This window comes from Pyrus communis, chromosome 7 (assembly GCF_963583255.1).
Source record: "Pyrus communis chromosome 7, drPyrComm1.1, whole genome shotgun sequence".
In the NCBI taxonomy this organism is placed as follows: Eukaryota; Viridiplantae; Streptophyta; class Magnoliopsida; order Rosales; family Rosaceae; genus Pyrus; species Pyrus communis.
Window position 1 is genome coordinate 13425489 of NC_084809.1, and position 17260 is coordinate 13442748.

General features: G+C 38.0%; 2 protein-coding genes across 6 annotated transcripts; one reads left to right on the forward strand and one right to left on the reverse strand.

Moving 5' to 3' along the window:
- The first annotated feature begins 214 nt into the window (after positions 1 to 214).
- Positions 215 to 7862, forward strand: LOC137740093 (uncharacterized). 5 transcript variants are annotated; one of them, XM_068479895.1, is made up of 16 exons: positions 215 to 494; positions 1289 to 1921; positions 2628 to 2757; positions 2865 to 3066; positions 3292 to 3378; positions 3462 to 3521; positions 3624 to 3725; positions 4278 to 4349; positions 4529 to 4584; positions 4841 to 4926; positions 5617 to 5707; positions 5795 to 5952; positions 6066 to 6157; positions 6852 to 6935; positions 7153 to 7226; positions 7387 to 7862. In XM_068479895.1, the coding sequence occupies exons 2-16, from the start codon at positions 1360 to 1362 to the stop codon at positions 7460 to 7462; spliced, it is 1932 nt and encodes a 643-aa protein (XP_068335996.1). In that variant the 5' UTR covers positions 215 to 494; positions 1289 to 1359; the 3' UTR covers positions 7463 to 7862. The 5 variants fall into 5 exon arrangements, with proteins under 5 accessions (XP_068335996.1, XP_068335995.1, XP_068335998.1 ...); XM_068479894.1 differs by having other exon boundaries at positions 223 to 494; positions 1327 to 1921; XM_068479897.1 differs by having other exon boundaries at positions 228 to 494; positions 1327 to 1921; positions 3624 to 3710.
- Positions 7863 to 8215: 353 nt separating this feature from the next.
- Positions 8216 to 17208, reverse strand: LOC137739570 (uncharacterized). Its single transcript, XM_068479189.1, has 11 exons — positions 17069 to 17208; positions 16565 to 16630; positions 16371 to 16438; positions 16212 to 16245; positions 15954 to 16023; positions 15562 to 15619; positions 15258 to 15386; positions 9827 to 9918; positions 9044 to 9128; positions 8730 to 8808; positions 8216 to 8591 (listed from the first exon to the last, which is right to left on the reverse strand). Exons 1-11 carry the CDS (start codon positions 17073 to 17075, stop codon positions 8509 to 8511), a joined length of 771 nt encoding a protein of 256 aa, XP_068335290.1. The 5' UTR covers positions 17076 to 17208; the 3' UTR covers positions 8216 to 8508.
- Between the last annotated feature and the right edge of the window lie 52 nt (positions 17209 to 17260).

Sequence of the window (17260 nt, forward strand, 5' to 3'; positions counted from 1 at the left end):
TCTTTAGTAGGTTTATTGATAGAGATCAATTGTTTTTTTTTCCAGATGCATTGATATTCTTTTTTTTTTCTTTTCATTCTAGCTTATTAATATGGGAAGGGGGAAAGAAGATAGAGATGTAATCAAATATCTGTAACTAATCCCTGTCCATCTCTTTTTTTTTTTTTCACTTATTCTGAAATAAAAACAAAGAAAAAGCGGTTTAACCCTCAGTGAAACTATAAATAAAAAAAGACCTCTGTATTTTTTTTTTAATGTGTTACTGTTATACCATACAACCTCTCGTCTCCTCTACTCACTCAAGCATCAGATCGAACGACTATCCAGACCCGTTGATCTCACTCTCTGCGTCCTCCTCTTCGACAATTCCCGCGACCCTTTGCAGAAAGGTTCCAGCTTTGGTGAAGAATAACTGCTCAAAGACCCCACTTCGAAACTGCAACTTGAAAGCTTGAAACTTTTCGAGTTCATCCTTTTGATCCTCTGCTCTCACGGTGCTCCACGACTTTTTTTCTTTCTTTCTGGATTCTGGTTTTGTTTGGGTATTGTTGAATTTTGAGAAATGAGTTTTGGGATGTTTGGAAATGGAATTCTGTTACATTTTTTGTTTGTGGGGTTCCTTGATTCTTATCTTAGAAATTCAAAGTTTATGTTTTATTTGTACGTAATTTTGGATTTCTGGTGTAGTTGTCTGTGTTTTCAGCTTAATTGAATGATTAGTTTCATTTTTTTTTAAAGTAATTTTGGATTTCTGGTGTATGGCTGTGTTTTCGGCGTAATTGAATGACTAGTTACTTTATCTGGGGTTTATAGAGTTTCTTAGGATGATGTTGTGAATTGGTGCTTTGGTTCTTGTTGTTTTGGCTTCTAGGGAGTCAGAACTCTTGTCTAGTATGCTTTTTTAGGCTCGGTGGACCGGAGTTTTTCGTTTCTTTAGGGGGCAATGAATCCTAAGTGGTATGAGCAACCAAGTATTCAGCTAAACTAACTATGAAGTCTCGAGGGTTTCATAATACCACGTGCACTGGATTTTATGTGCCTTTGTACACTCTTATATTGGTTATAATATAGTTAGGATAAGTGAAAAATATAAATAGAAGATTTCATGCTATATGTTCATTCATACCTTATGATACATAAACCTCAACTTGGCTACTAGTGTTGTAAGGTTTGCTACGTTCTAGGTTCTGAATGAATGGAGTTTGTTAGATTTTTGTGATTTTTTGGTTATATTATTATAGTGAAATTATTTAGTTTTCTAATTGGTTCATTTAGACAATTGTAAAAGGAGTTAATGAATCTCCCCATGACAAACGGATGCTGCAGGATTTTGGTTTTCGGTTAAGTCTGTCATGCTGAATGTTGCTACCAGGAGGTGGAATAAGGATGAACTCCATGATGGATGATATGAACTTGATTCAGCAGGCACAGAGGCATCACTTAGTGGTTCGGGAGCTTGGAGAAGAGATTGATTTAGAAATTGGAACTGGGGATGATGATCCTTCATTTGCTAACACCCCCCTTATAGGTGGTCCACCACGGGAACCTTCTGTTGAGGATCATGACGAGAGTAAGAATATGGTAATGGCTTCTCACCTCCCTAGTGATGATCAAGACATGTCAAAGGGACAGCCAGTAAAAAGGAAGAAAAAGGTTGTGAAAAGATGGAGAGAGGAATGGGCTGATACCTACAAATGGGCTTATGTTGATGTCAAGGAAGGGACAGCAAGGATTTTTTGCTCTGTATGTAGAGAGTATGGTAGGAAGCATAGAAGAAACCCCTATGGAAACGAGGGTAGCCGGAATATGCAGATGAGTGCACTCGAGGAACACAACAATAGTTTGCTTCACAAAGAGGCACTTCGCCTTCAAATGGCCTCCAAGGATAAGGTCATTGCTGACAAACCCATTTATGTCAAAGGTTAGCACGTTCTGCTCATTATTCTTTGGTTTGCTTTGGAAGTTTCAAATAACCACCATCTGAATTCTGCACTAATTTTTTGCAGAGTGTCTCAGGAAATTCTTTTCGCGAAGTTATTTTATTGTTAGTTTTCATGTTTATGAAAGTATCCCTTGCGGTTAAGTTTGCATTTGGGATTTTTAAATTTTTAGCTCGTTGCTGAATGAAAACTTTGGTTCAGTGGAATGCTATATTCAGCAGTTCACTATGCCCACGCCTAAATGCTTCTTCCAGCATTGCCCACACTTACCACGTTCTGCTCAATTTTCTTTGGTTTGCTTTGGAAGTTTCAAATAACCACCATCTGAATTCTGCACTAATTTTTTGCGGAGTGTCTCTCAGGAAATTCCTTTCGTGAAGTTACGTTATTGTTAGTTTTCATGTTTATGAAAGTATCCCTTGCGGTTAAGTTTGCATTTGGGATTTTTAATTTTTTAGCTCATTGCTGAATGAAAACTTTGGTTCGGTGGAATGCTATATTCAGCAGTTCACTATGCCCACACCTAAATGCTTCTTCCAGCATTATATGGAGTTTGTTGACATTAGTTTGTTGATATTTGCACATATTTCACACCATCATATGATTGAAAGAAATGAATTTTGAGTTTAATTTTTTAATTGTTTTCCCGTTTGGTTGATTTGTCTTTGGAATTACTCTTAAATGTAGCTCTTATGTCAAAAACGGCTGGATCAATTGTTGAAGCTGCACTGAAAAGGGATCCTCATGAGGTTGAGTTCATACAATCGGTGCAAGAAGTTGTTCATGCGTTAGAAAGAGTGATTGCAAAAAATTCTCAGTGAGTTTCCTTAGGATGGAGTATTGTTTTAGTCATGCTGGTTAAGGGAAACAAAGTCTTATTTCTGATTTCTGTAAAATCTTATCAAGTGACTTTTCTTTTTTCAGTTATGTAAGCATCATGGAGCGCTTGCTAGAACCTGAGCGCATGCTTGTTTTTCGAGTTCCATGGATGGATGATAGAGGTGAGACACATGTTAACCGAGGCTTTCGAGTACAATTTAACCAGGCCTTGGGTCCATGTAGGGGTGGTTTCCGGTTTCATCCTTCTATGAACTTGAGCATTGCCAAGTTTCTTGGATTTGAACAGGTATTAGTTGTTTTCTTGAGTTCTTTTGAGTTGACTTGTCTTCTTTAGGTTGGGTCAAGCTTTTGCCAAATCTTTTTCTTCCTGTGCCTCTGTTGATTGTGTATTCTAGTGATTGGTGCTCATAAGAACACCAAGCTAAATACTAGTGACGAGGTTAAACCCTTCAGATTGGAAGTGACTATGTCTTGTGACGGATTTGCATTGTGCTATTTACCTTCTCTGCAGACTTTAAAGAATGCCTTGTCACCATACAAAATTGGAGGGGCAGCGGGAGGTAGTGATTTTGATCCAAAGGGAAAAAGTGATAATGAGGTAAAAGTCTTCAATTTGTTATATGTGGTTCATCATTTTTAACCTCCTCAGAAGTTGTGAATGACTGTTTTCTAAGCTGGCAGGTGATGCGTTTTTGCCAAAGTTTTATGAATGAAATCTATCGTTATTTGGGTGTTGACAAGGTAACTTCAGCAAGATTCCATTCCATGAATATATTTTTTTCCTCTATATGGAATTTCGATGCTGTATCCTGCATGTCTGGTTTAATGCTGTGTACACTTTAGGACCTTCCTTCAGAGGAGATGGGTGTTGGTACTCGAGAAATGGGATATCTTTTCGGACAATATAGACGTCTAGCTGGTCACTTTCAGGTACCAGAAACACCGGTAACAAACTATTTCTGAATTTAACTTCTTACCTTTTGTGATGTAATTTAGTATCTAGATGCCATTTATGACATTGCTTTTTCTAAATCTGATGTAGGACCGCAGGATTATGAAAATTCGGAAAATAGTAATTAAACAAGCAATTCTATTGTTCTTTTCTATCCTGACAAAGAGTGTTACTCTTTTCTATCCTGACAAGGCCATTGTTCTTTCTATCCCGACAAAGTCTATTGTTCTTTTCTTTCCCTACGAAGTCTTGTTTTTTATCCTGACAAATTCTGTTGTTCTTTTTTTATTTCTGTCCATCTGAAGTCTACTGTTATTTTCTATCGGTACAAAAGTTAAGTTTATGCTTATCTGTTTATCATGGAAGATAATTAAGTGATAAGTCTTTTTCTTTCTTTTTTTTTTTTTGGTCGAAAGTGGTACATCTTCATCTATTCAGTGTTCTTTTCTGTCCGTACAAAAGTAAAGTTTCTGCTTATGTGTTTCTCTTGGAAAGAAGGTTAAGTAACGTCTTTATGTTTTCATATGTATGCCTTACTTATGCAGGGAAGTTTTACAGGGCCAAGGATATTTTGGTCTGGCTCTAGTCTTCGAACTGAAGCTACCGGATATGGACTGGTAACTAATATCACAACTCTCCCATGCTTGTGTTCGGGCTTCCTCTTTTTCTTTTTCTTTTTTGCTTTTTGGTGAGAACTTAATAGATGTGTCTGTAATTGTTGCGGGTATTATAAGCTCACTATGTAATTTTCATCTTCATTTCCGATGATGTGAACAAAGTTCCCATGCTTCTGCAGGTTTTCTTTGCACAACTCCTACTTGCAGACCTCAATAAAGATTTCAAAGGATTAAGGTACCTTTTACCTGACATTCAAAACTTTTAAAATTTTCACAAAACACCATAGGATGTTGACATAGAACAGCACGTGGGAGTTCTTTCTGTTTACGTAGCCTTTTGAAGAATCCAATCCTGTTTAACATAACTTGTAACTTTTGTGTGCATATATGTATCTATGTATGTGTATCCACGAGAGTGAGTATAATTTGTGATTGCTTATAGGTTGTTTTGCAAATTTATTATTTTGAAGATATTATAAATTTCCCTCCAGGTGTGTTGTAAGTGGTTCTGGAAAGATTGCATTGCATGTCCTGGAGAAGCTTATCGCATATGGCGCGATTCCCATTACAGTTTCAGGTATTTTCTTACAAGAAGTATTTTTGGGACTACTTGAATTAGGTCTTGTGATGGAAAGGTTTAGTAATATTCATATCTGGTTTGAATGTTTCACATGAAAAAATTTCCTGATGTCATACTAATCATGTGTATTAACTGCTTGAATTATGACATAATTTACTTGCTAAGAATGTTAAAAATTTATATGTTTGACGTGATCATATCTATTAGTACTTGAGTGATGAATGATCTAGAGAACAATCATGCTGTCAACAATGCTCCGAGCACTTCATCCAAAAGATTATAAAAACAATGAACATAGCACTTACGTAAAAACCAGAGGTTGCTAGTAGTCAATTTGCTAGTATCTTCTGTGGCCTTGATTGGTTTGTATCTTAGGTTGTAAAGATGATATGTTAACATCTGTGACTGTATTTGGATCTAAATAACAAAATAAATTATTTTTCTGATTGCATCTGAAGAAAGAAAGACGATATGAAGAGCTAGAGTACTTGTGCTGTGAATGTGGTGTTAATTTTTTTTTTCCTCCACATGGCTATTTCATTTTCTAGTTCCATGCTCTTATTTAGATTCTCTAGTGCCTTGTGTCAGAAGTTACGATTTCCGAGTCGTAAACATTTAGAGTGAATATGACTTGTTATCAGCATTTAATGAATCACATGCCTTTTATCTTCAAATCATTGCATATAGACTCGAAGGGTTATTTGGTGGATGATGAAGGATTTGATTACATGAAAATATCATTTTTGAGGGAGATCAAAGCTCAACAGAGAAGTTTGAGGTCTGCTTCTTGCTGTCTATTTTGCATCTGTTGATTAAATAGCTCGGTAGTTACCTTCAGGATTCATTGTTTACATCTCATCTGCAGAGACTATTCAAAGACTTATGCTCGCTCTAAGTATTATGATGAAGCAAAACCTTGGACTGAAAGGTGTGATGTTGCGTTTCCTTGTGCTACCCAGAATGAAATTGATCAGACTGATGCCATTAATCTGGTTAATTCAGGTTGTCGTATGCTAGTAGAAGGTAATAATTACTGGTAACAACATGCATGGTCGATTTTAAATTTTGGCGTTTGTTTTCATATTCACTAATGTTAGCTCTGTAACACCTCTTATTTGTTCTTCTTTTGTATCTAGGTTCAAACATGCCATGTACACCTGATGCTGTTGATATTCTGAGAAAAGCTAATGTTCTAATCGCTCCTGCAGTGGCTGCTGGTTCTGGTGGAGTATGATTCTTATCTTTACAGTACATGCTTGATAGATATGCTTTTCAACATGTGCTGGGACAATGCTATCACGAAGTTTATACGTATCATATTTTTATTGGCACAAATTTAGGCTAAGTTCAAGCTAAGCTTGTTTGTTTATGAAAATAAATGGAACTATTTGGTCTAAAGAAAAATGTAATTCATGTGCTCATGAGATTATTGCTCAAAATCAGTTTCTGTTAAGAATCTAAGAATCTTACATCAAGTTTTCTAATCCATCTCGATAATGAAATCATGAACCTCTCAGTTACGCTTTGATTATAACACGGATTTGAGGGGTCTTAATCTATGCATTAGGTCTAATTTAGCTATGCATGCTCAACGTCACCAGGGGTGTATTGAATACAAAAATCTCACATCAGGTATTCTAAGCTTGCTTCTAATATATGAAATCACGGGCCTCCAGTTATTGCCAATTGATTTTGGGTTGAATACTTCAATGTTAACATGTTTGAGATCTAGCATCGGGTATTCTAAGGAAGTGACATTTGGGAGTTAAAATTTAATTATTTTTGTCTGGCATTTGATGGACCAGCATGAGTTAATATATTTTTATCATTTATATCAATATGGCTTCCGGTTATCTTCTTTTCCCTTAAATTTATGTTATTCCTTTGTTGTTTAATGATAGCCCTTTGTTGTTTAATGATAGCAGGTGGTTGCTGGAGAATTTGAATTGAACCACGAGTGTAATTCAGTGAACTGGTCTCCCGAGGACTTTGAATCCAAATTACAGGTGACACTGTGTTTATTTTATCTTGCTGTTATAAATTTTTTAACTTTTAAGTACTTGTACGAAGTGTCTTAATGACTTCTGGTAGTGTAAGAAACAATATCTTTTAGAAAAGCTAAATAGCCAACACCCCTTCAATGTCTGTCTTAAAGTTTGCTCAAGGTCTTGAGCTGGTTTGTTGTTTTTCTCTATGATATCTGATTTGCATTGTAACTCGTAGGAATCAATGAAACAGACTTACCAGAGAACCCTTAAAGCTGCAGCTGACTTTGGTTACCAGAAAGAAAGTCCTGAGTAAGTGTGTTATTGTATTGACGCTTGCCTTCTCTTTTCCTCTTGAATCTTTGAAGAAACTAGATAACCTCTGGTGTTGTGACTTGTGTTGGCTATGTAAAATTGCGTACCATTAGCGTTAAACACTCGAAGAATCAAATTTTCTTTACGTGCTTGACAGATCTTTGGTTCACGGAGCCATCATTTCTGCTTTTCTGACTATTGCGCAAGCCATGACCGATCAGGGATGTGTATAGAGTGGAAGAAGATTGTTCAATTATTCGCACGCTCCTCAAAGCTGATTGGTGTCATCAACAATGAACAATTATCGGAGGTGTGCATACTGACGTTGGTAGTAAACTGTAGATCTTTACCGGCTTGACCGTGCTGGTTTCGAGATCAAAGTGGTATCACAGATATACAAGGTTCGATTGTAACATAAAAATGTGTAATGTTGTAATAGCCGTGACTCGGAAAGAGTGAGGAAAGGTTATAATAGGAAGAGTGCAAGTGAAAATTGTGTAGTAGGTGAGTAGGGTTAGGGTAGGATAGGAAGCACTTGTGAGTTGACTCAGTTGAAATTTCATGAACTACTTGTTACTTGTGGAATATTTGGATGCTGAACGGACGTTGGAAATAAAATTTATTAATTTGCTATTTTCACGTCGCGACCGATGAAAATGGTGTTATTTTCATGTGTTTATTATTATTTTGTTTACAGACTGGCTCTTAGCCTAGTAGCAATTCTCTTTCCGATGTCTGAGAAATTGGAGGTCCTAAATTTGACTCCTTCCCGTCCCCATATCTGATTGTTGTGTTGTTGATATTTGATTTTAACCAATTAAGCAATAAAAGTTAAAATTTTGATCATTTTAACCAATTTCTCCAGCTTTCGGCTGATTTTATCGACACCAGTGTCTAAAAAATATTGATATTTTTGTTCAAAAAAAAAAAATATATATATATATATATATATTATATTGATTATTGACAGACATCAAAAGCACGAGTTTACCTACCAAGATGCAGTTATTTTCTATATTGCAATACCATATCTTCTCCTTTGCTCTTTACAAAAGCTAGAATGACTCTGTAAATCTTACCGGCCCCCGAAAGATGGACTGCCATGACAAAACCATCAACTGATCCCCTTTATAAAAAAAAAATAAACCCTACAATCTCCTCTTTGTCCTCGAGGCCTAAAGTAAATATAAGGCACGAAATACATATGAAGACAGAGCCCAGACTAAAGCACATTGTTCATCGGATGGTGCTCTCGTTTGGTTGTTTTTACTTTTAGACTCTAGTTAGTGACCCTCTTCGAAGAGTGGGTTGATGAGTCGGACTTCTCAGCCAAATAGTGTTCCAACATATCATCTTCGTCATCTGCCATTAACCACAAGACAAGATGCTTTCTTCATCAGATCGTGAACACAACATTCCTTCATATTTACAAAATTATGCGATTCGACTAATTTTGGTCTCATCAACATAAGACTATATACGCTACAAGGAGAGAATCACCTTCAAAATCATCAGAATCGAAGTCAATCTCGTCCTCATCCTCTTCATCGGACCCTTCAGTGGCTGGAGCTGCACCTTTCTATGGAGGGGAAAAAGTCACTCATATTATTGTTTATTCTTTGAAACTGAGAAATTATATGTTCCAACAATAAAATCCTCACTTGTAATAACCCAAAACTTCCCCTCGTATTACCCCTCAATAATATACCATGAAACCAACTCAACCATCAAATCAGACCAGTACAAATTAGTTTAGTTTTCGCTGTATTTACTTGTTTTGGGAAAAACTGAACAATGTAAGATGAATTAATTACCACAGCATGCCTTCCGGTTTCAAACCACTGTCTACCTGTGAGCCTCTTTTCCTTGGGTGCTGAGAGTGCAGACTCGGGCATTAACCTTGAAAATTGATCACCACCCATCAGAAATGAAAACAAAGACTGCAAGCAGAAATATATGATGATCTACTATTGGGGAACTATTAAATTTCAAGAAAGATTCCTCGGATTTATATATTTCTTGATGACTGGGAAGTCTTGGTTAAAGCAGTATCGGTGATGTTAGAGTGCGCGCCACGGGCCCGCCGATCCAAAAATCTAACATGGTATCAAAGCCAAGGTTCGGGCCCGTGCAAGGCAACGAGCTTGTCACCAAAGGAAACAACCCAGGACTCATAATAGAGAGCCGGCCTCTGAGTTTCATTGAAAACAAGTCTGGACTCTTAACATAGAACCGACCTCTAAGTTTTAATTGCCGTTGTGTGGATCTCCACGTGTGAACCACTAAATGGGGTTACACGTGAGGGGAGAGTGTTGGAATCGCACATCGGTGGGTGCAAAAGAAAATACTGGGTTTAAATATGATTACCCCACTCTAACTAATATCGATGCCTTTTGTGATAAAACCCACGGATCGGGCAGGTGGTAAAGTTGGGGACAGTATCGGTGTTGTTAAAATGGGCCCCACGGGCCCGCCAATTCAAAAATCCAACACCAATATTATTGATCACTACTTTCACATGCTTTATAGTGAAAAAAAAAAAAATCTGAGAGTTGACGAAGATAACCTTACTGGAATTATAAAACAATAATACTTACTTGGCTCGTTCCAGTGCCATCTCTGCTTCAAACATCTCTCTCCATGCCAGAAATGTTTCAACTGTAACTGGTTCTCCATGTGGTATGATTACCTAAAAGAGGAAGGAGCAGGAAAGTAAGAAGCAGCTCCTTCAGACTATCTTTTTCAGGTGAACAATCGTTACCAGAGATGCAAACATACAACTCTGAATGAAAAAAGTAAATCCCATGGGAAAGTGTGAAGCTGGTTATGCAGTTTTTTTCACTAATATTCACAAACAGTTGCATCAGATTCAAGCCAAAAATTGCAAGATGCACAAGAGAAAAGATGAACACCCTTAAAATATGATTAATCTTCTAGAAGCTTCACCTTTCCAGATACACAACTCCCGGACCAAGGAGAAAGAAAGAGGGTCCCTTAGAGAGAATAGCTAGCAGTTTTATTGACAACCTCAATGATTTCATAACTTGAACTTCTTCCAGCCATTCTTAGACACGTAAAAACCTCAGCAAGACTTAACTACATTTAAATATGAAGACGTAGGTTTTGGGATCTTGAGTGACACACCCCGTCCCGAAGGAGGGCATGCTGGCCGTCACGTGAGAGTGACGTAACCATTTACACAGTACGGAAGCTTTAAAGATACAATTTCTAAGATGAAACGCCCAAAGGTGAGTCCTAATTTTTGTCCATTCTGTCATAACACCGTTGGATTCGTAGCCACCAAGCTCTGATATCTTAAACCTGGAGGGGCACAAAACAAAGTTGAGTGGGTCAGCAAAACAAAGCTCTTTGAAAACCATTTAGTAAAACACATTCTAACCCCTCACCGTAAAATCTGTATACTTTCCCAAAAATAAAGTATATACTCATATACGTAATATATCTCAAATTATGCTAGACAATATGAATGTATGTCATGCCAAGTATCATAACAGAATGTTCATCATCTCTATGTGAATATGATGGAATAACATATAATCAATTCAACATTCGGCTATAAACATAGCTCATACTCTTTCATTCTAATCAACTCAGCCCTCGGCTGCATATATAGCTCATAATCAACAGCATAACATTTGGCAGCCGGAGTCACCTAACGTGACATGTACGGCTGCATATAGAGCTCAAATCACAAACTTAATAACTGAACCTGCCCACGAGTCGGAACCACCTAAAGTGGTCTGTACGACAAGACTGGGTGTAACGTATATGTACGCTCTAGTGCTACGATCACGTGAAGGCTGTGCGAATAATCGCTGGTCACCTACGAGTCGGAACCACCTAATGTGGTCTGTACGACAAGCCTGTGCACCTAGCTTGGATCCAAGCTGAGCATGGGGTGCGGGAGGTGAACATCACGTGAAGGACTGTGCCCTGCTCATGGCGGGAGCACTAATACCGGGGGTGCAGGTTATGAGCTCTCTAAGCATCTCAAACTATATCTCAATCATATTTCAATCGTATAATTCATCATATCTCAATCATATTCCAAACGTATTTCATATGTATATCAAATGTATGTCAAATGTAGCTTACCTGAGCCTCCTCAACACTATGCAACAGTATGCATAATTATGGTAATGCACATATTAAAATATGATGCATATATGACAGGATATTTAATTCGTATTTCTTTTAAAATACGTTTTCTGGGAAATACGTCAAGCATACGTATATATATACTGAAAAATAACTGTCCACTCACTGATAAGTAGCCGGTTCGTAACCCTCACGCCTATTTTGGTTACATTCGTCGTCCGTACAAGTTTCACCTATAAAAGAATAATTATAAAATCATCAATTAAACGCACATACACAAACATTCGTCAATAACTTTCTCATACGTTGATCAATTTGGGTGTATGAATATACCACGGTGGTCTACACGATGTCACGAACACGTGACAATTTTTAAAACTCAATTTGGAGCTCTCACGCGCCCTGTATACGCGCTGCCCACGTGCGCGTCTTCTTCCTCGCGTCGCCGGACTGGTTTCGTCGGAGGTGGGTGTTTTGCCGGAATTTCTGGGTAAACTTCAAAGTGTCATAACTTCTTCATTTCTTAACCATTTTCGACGTACTTTATATCAAAATGAAGGTATTGACGAGACGAACACATCCATACCTGCCTCGACTCCTAACTCGCCGTGGATTCGCCGGAAAAAGCCTCGAAAGCTCCGGCCAAACTTTGAACCAAGCTTTCCCGACGTCCAAACTCGTCCAACGAAGCACTCCGAGGCTCCTTGGGACCTCACTAAGACATCTACAAGCTTCAAAATCCTAAAAACATGCTAGATTAAGTTTGCATGAATAGTACCTAAATCGGACTACCTCGAATCGACATGAAAACGAAGGATTTCTCACCTGAAAATGGTATGGTTACGAGCTTCACGAGTCCAAAAATGCCCTTGGTTCCTTCGATCTATGGTGGTTTGGGTGAGTTTGGTGTTTGTCCGTACGAGTTTGAAGAAAGAAGAAGAAAGAATGGAGCTCGGGAGAGAGAGAGAGACAAGGAAGAGACACAGGGGGAGGGAATCACGGGAGAGATAGAGACAGTGTGTGTGAGTGTGTGTGTGTGGTCCAACACATGCCACACCACACAAAACAACACTAAACGTAAATGTAACGAACTAGGGGTAAAAAGGTAAATTCACACATACGTTTTTAAAATCTCGGGACGGGATGTCACAACATTCCCTTCTTTCCAAATCGCACGACACCTTTCCACGGTGAAAGTTGAGCCCTAGGTACATCAGACCTTATCAGATCACCGAGTGAGTTGGTGAGGGTGATTACAAGCTTGAGTTGCCTTCAGAGCTGTCTAAAGTGCGTAATGTATTTCATGCTTCGATGCTCCGACATTATGTTGCTGATCCGTCGCATGTGATACCTCTTGAACCGTTGGAGATTAATCTAGATTTGACCTATGCCGAGGAACCGGTGACGATCATCGATTGGAAAGAAAAGGTTCTGAGGAACAAGACGGTGAACTTAGTGAAAGTTTTGTGGAGGAATCATTCAGTCGAGGGAGCTACATGGGAGACAGAAGATCGGATGAGGGATCTGTATCCTAGATTGTTCTTCGATCACTAGGGGTTATGTTTGGTTGTTTTGAATTTCGGGACGAAATTCTATTAAGGTGGGTAGGTTGTGACATCCTGTCCCGAGATTTTAAAAACGTATGTGTGAATTTACCTTTTTACCCCTAGTTCGTTACATTTACGTTTAGTGTTGTTTTGTGTTGTGTGGCATTTGTTGGACCACACACACACTCACACACACTGTCTCTATCTCTCCCGTGATTCCCTCCCCCTCTGTCTCTTCCCTGTCTCTCTCTCTCCTGAGCTCCATTCTTTCTTCTTCTTTCTTCAAACTCGTACGGACAAACACCAAACTCACCCAAACCACCATAGATCGAAGGAACCAAGGGCATTTTTGGACTCGTGAAGCTCGTACGAGTGCAACCATACCATTTTCAGGTGAGAAATCCTTCGTTTTCATGTCGATTCGAGGTAGTCCGATTTAGGTACTATTCATGCAAACTTAATCTAGCATGTTTTTGGGATTTTAAAGCTTGTAGATGTCTTAGTGAGATCCCAAGGAGCCTCGGAATGCTTCGTTGGACAAGTTTGGATGTCGGGAAAGCTTGGTTCAAAGTTTGGCCGGAGCTTTCGAGGCTTTTTCCGGCGAATCCACGGCAAGTTAGGAGTCGAGGCAGGTATGGATGTGTTCATCTCGTCAATACCTTCATTTTGATATAAAGTACGTCGAAAATGGTTAAGAAATGAAGAAGTTATGACACTTTGAAGTTTACCCAGAAATTCCGGCAAAACACCCACCTTCGGCGAAACTAGTCCGGCGACGCGAGGAAGAAGACGCGCGCGTGGGCAGCGCGTATACAGGGCGCGTGAGAGCTCCAAATTGAGTTCTAAAAATTGTCACGTGTTCGTGACGTCGTGTAGATCACCGTGGTATATTCATACACCCAAATTGATCAACGTATGAGAAAGTTATTGACGAATGTTTGTGTATGTGCGTTTAATTGATGATTTTATAATTATTCTTTTATAGGTGAAACTTGTACGAACAACGAATGTAACCAAACTAGGCGTGAGGGTTACGAACCGGCTACTTATCAGTGAGTGGGCAGTTATTTCTCAGTATATATATATGTATGCTTGACGTATTTTCCAGAAAACGTATTTTAAAAGAAATACGAATTAAATATCCTGTCATATATGCATCATATTTTAATATGTGCATTACCATAATTATGCATACTGTTGCATGGTGCTGAGGAGGCCCAGGTAAGCTATATTTGACATACATTTGATATACATTTGATATACGTATGAAATACGTTTGAAATATGATTGAGATATGATGAATTATACGATTGTGATATTATTGAAATATGATTGAGATATAGTTTGAGATGCTTAGAGAGCTCATAACCTGCACCCCCGGTGTTAGTGCTCCTGCCCTGAGCAGGGCACAGTCCTTCACGTGATGTTCACCTCCCGCACCCCATGCTCAGCTTGGATCCAAGCTAGGTGCACAGGCTTGTCGTACAGACCACATTAGGTGGTTCCGACTCGTAGGTGACCCGCGATTATTCGCACAGCCTTCACGTGATCGTAGCACTAGAGCGTACATATACGTTACACCCAGTCCTGTCGTACAGACCACTTTAGGTGGTTCCGACTCGTGGGCAGGTTCAGTTGTTCAGTTATTAAGTTTGTGATTTGAGCTCTATATGCAGCCGTACAGGTCACGTTAGGTGACTCCGGCTGCCAGATGTTATGCTGTTGATGTGATGAGTTGATTATGAGCTATATATGCAGCCGATGGCTGAGTTGATTAGAATGAAAGAGTATGAGCTATGTTTATAGCCGAATGTTGAATTGATTATATGTTATTCCATCATATTCACATAGAGATGATGAGCATTCTGTTATGATACTTGGCATGACATACATTCATATTGTCTAGCATAATTTGAGATATATTACGTATATGAGTATATACTTTATTTCTGGGAAAGTATACAGATTTTACGGCGAGGGGTTAGAATGTGTTTTACTAAATGGTTTTCAAAGAGCTTTGTTTTGCTGACTCACTCAACTTTGTTTTGCGTCCCTCCAGGTTTAAGATATCAGAGTTTGGTAGCTACGAGGAATCCAACGGTGTTCTAACAGAATGGACAAAAATTAGGACTCACCTTTGGGTGTTTCATCTTAGAAATTGTATCTTTAAAGCTTCCGTACTGTGTAAATGGTTACGTCACTCTCACGTGACGGCCAGCATGCCCTCCTTCGGGACGGGATGTGTCATTGAGTGTATAGTTTTCCAGGAATGCTAGAAGGTAAACTCCCTTTATGCTTCGAGACTAAGAAAGCAAATAACCACAAGATGATTAGATATGAAGACGTAGGACAAAAGGCATACATCATCCTTTGCTGCTTCTTCTGCTTCAGCATCCTCAAGACTAGTGTCTTGACAATATTGTTCAGAAAGCCATTCCTTGGCTGATGTAACTAGTGTGTAGATCATAGCCATACCAAGGTTTTCAGATGCCTGTAAAACATATAGATATTGAATCAAATTTGGTATTTTTTGGATAACTTCACATTATCTAATGAGTTGTATTAGGACAGAAAAAATATGCTCACTAATATTTAGATGTTTTAGGACAGATAAAAAACGACACAACAAAAAGCTGCGTAGAGAAGTAAAGAATGCCCAAAATTACCTCTTGCAGAAGCTTTTCTTTCAAAATTCTTAGATGTTCTCCTTGTATACCGCGTAAACTGAAGGGAAAAAAAAAATCAACCATTAGAATAGTACCTCATAAACCATCCTGCATCCACACTTCTGACTTTCCCGCAACCTTACTTAACAACACAATACTGACGGAACTATTATAGTTGAACAATACAGTATTAATAGCAGAGACTCAAGGATATTTTTTCTCGAACTTCTTTCTTTTCTTTGTAACAGTATTTTATATATGCAGTTGCAAGAAGGTACTAAGTAGAACTTGTATTTGCTTTGTCCAAAAGAAAAAGGCAATGAAAATGATAAAGTTCTTTTCCATCATTACTAACAATGAAAAGTGGAGAAGAGCACTATTTTGCACCATACCTATTCAAATTCAAAAGTGGAGGCTCATCTGGGTATCTTTCTGTGTGCGAGAAAATCAAAGCCAGCTGAACTGAAACAGAAGTTTCCAAAACAGCTTATCTCCAGATGAAATGTAAAAGATACAAAATACAAAAAGTCGAAAAAATAAAAAAGAATAACTCCTGAAAATTTCTAGAGAAAAAACAAATCAAGTTATCCAATTAAGAAAGTAACACTAAGGCATTATTCAAAACATCGTATAATGCAAAAAGAAAATACCTGGAGTGGTTGTAAATTCATCTGATTCATCATCCTGTTGAAAAGAAGGCAAAGAAATGCACATAAGGAAAACCTGAACATATGTCTAGTTAAGACGTATACATCCTCAGCTTGACATGAGGTTGTTAAACAATTATGCCGGTTAGAACGTAAACCTACCACTGGAGATACTTTTATTTGAAAACACCTCTTGGAAGTATTTAACCCACTCTCACCTGAGTGTATTTCTGGCACATCAAAAACAACAGAAAAGAACATTCCTATTAGTTTCAGTACTCGTGAAATAAAAAACGATAACATATAACAAACTTTATAACAAATGTTGGTCTGCAGAAGCACCACATAGCAGATACCTTTGAAGTCATCCGCAAGTATTGCTTCCAACGCTTCGATTTCCATCTCCTGCTCTTGTATATAGTCTGTAAATATAGTTGTAAAACACACAGTCAAGTAAATTTCACTGCTTGGAACATAATTAAGTAAAATTTAACAGCCTTCTGATAAACTTCACACATTTCGACCAATCCCATGTCCCGAAAACCTCAACAACAAAAAAGTATGCCATTGAAGCTCCTGGGTTACTTTAAATTCCCCCAAAAAGCAATCTAAGATACCAAAAACAATGACAAACTCCAAAATCAACATAAAAAAATCGACAATTTCAAAATTTTAATTAAAAATACATATCACAATAGAAATTCAATCCTACAACCCCAATATTAACAAAAATTAAGAATATATAGCTTAATCACGCTGCTAAAAGTTATACAATTAACTTAAATCGCGACCCTTTTAGTTCATAAAATCGATAAAGAAACAAAATTTACTAGAAAAATAGGGTAATTAGCATCAATTACCCGTCATGATTTCGAAATTCTTCTCTGATTTCGTCTCTTCTCACTACTCAGAGGTATCTCCGAACCAAATCAGCCACCCTCAAAGAGCGGAAGAAAACCTAAGCTATCCTGAAACGCCGCGTTTTGTTCTTCTTATTTCCTTATCTATTATTTCAATTTATACAGTCTTTTATTCATTTATTTATTTAAAGT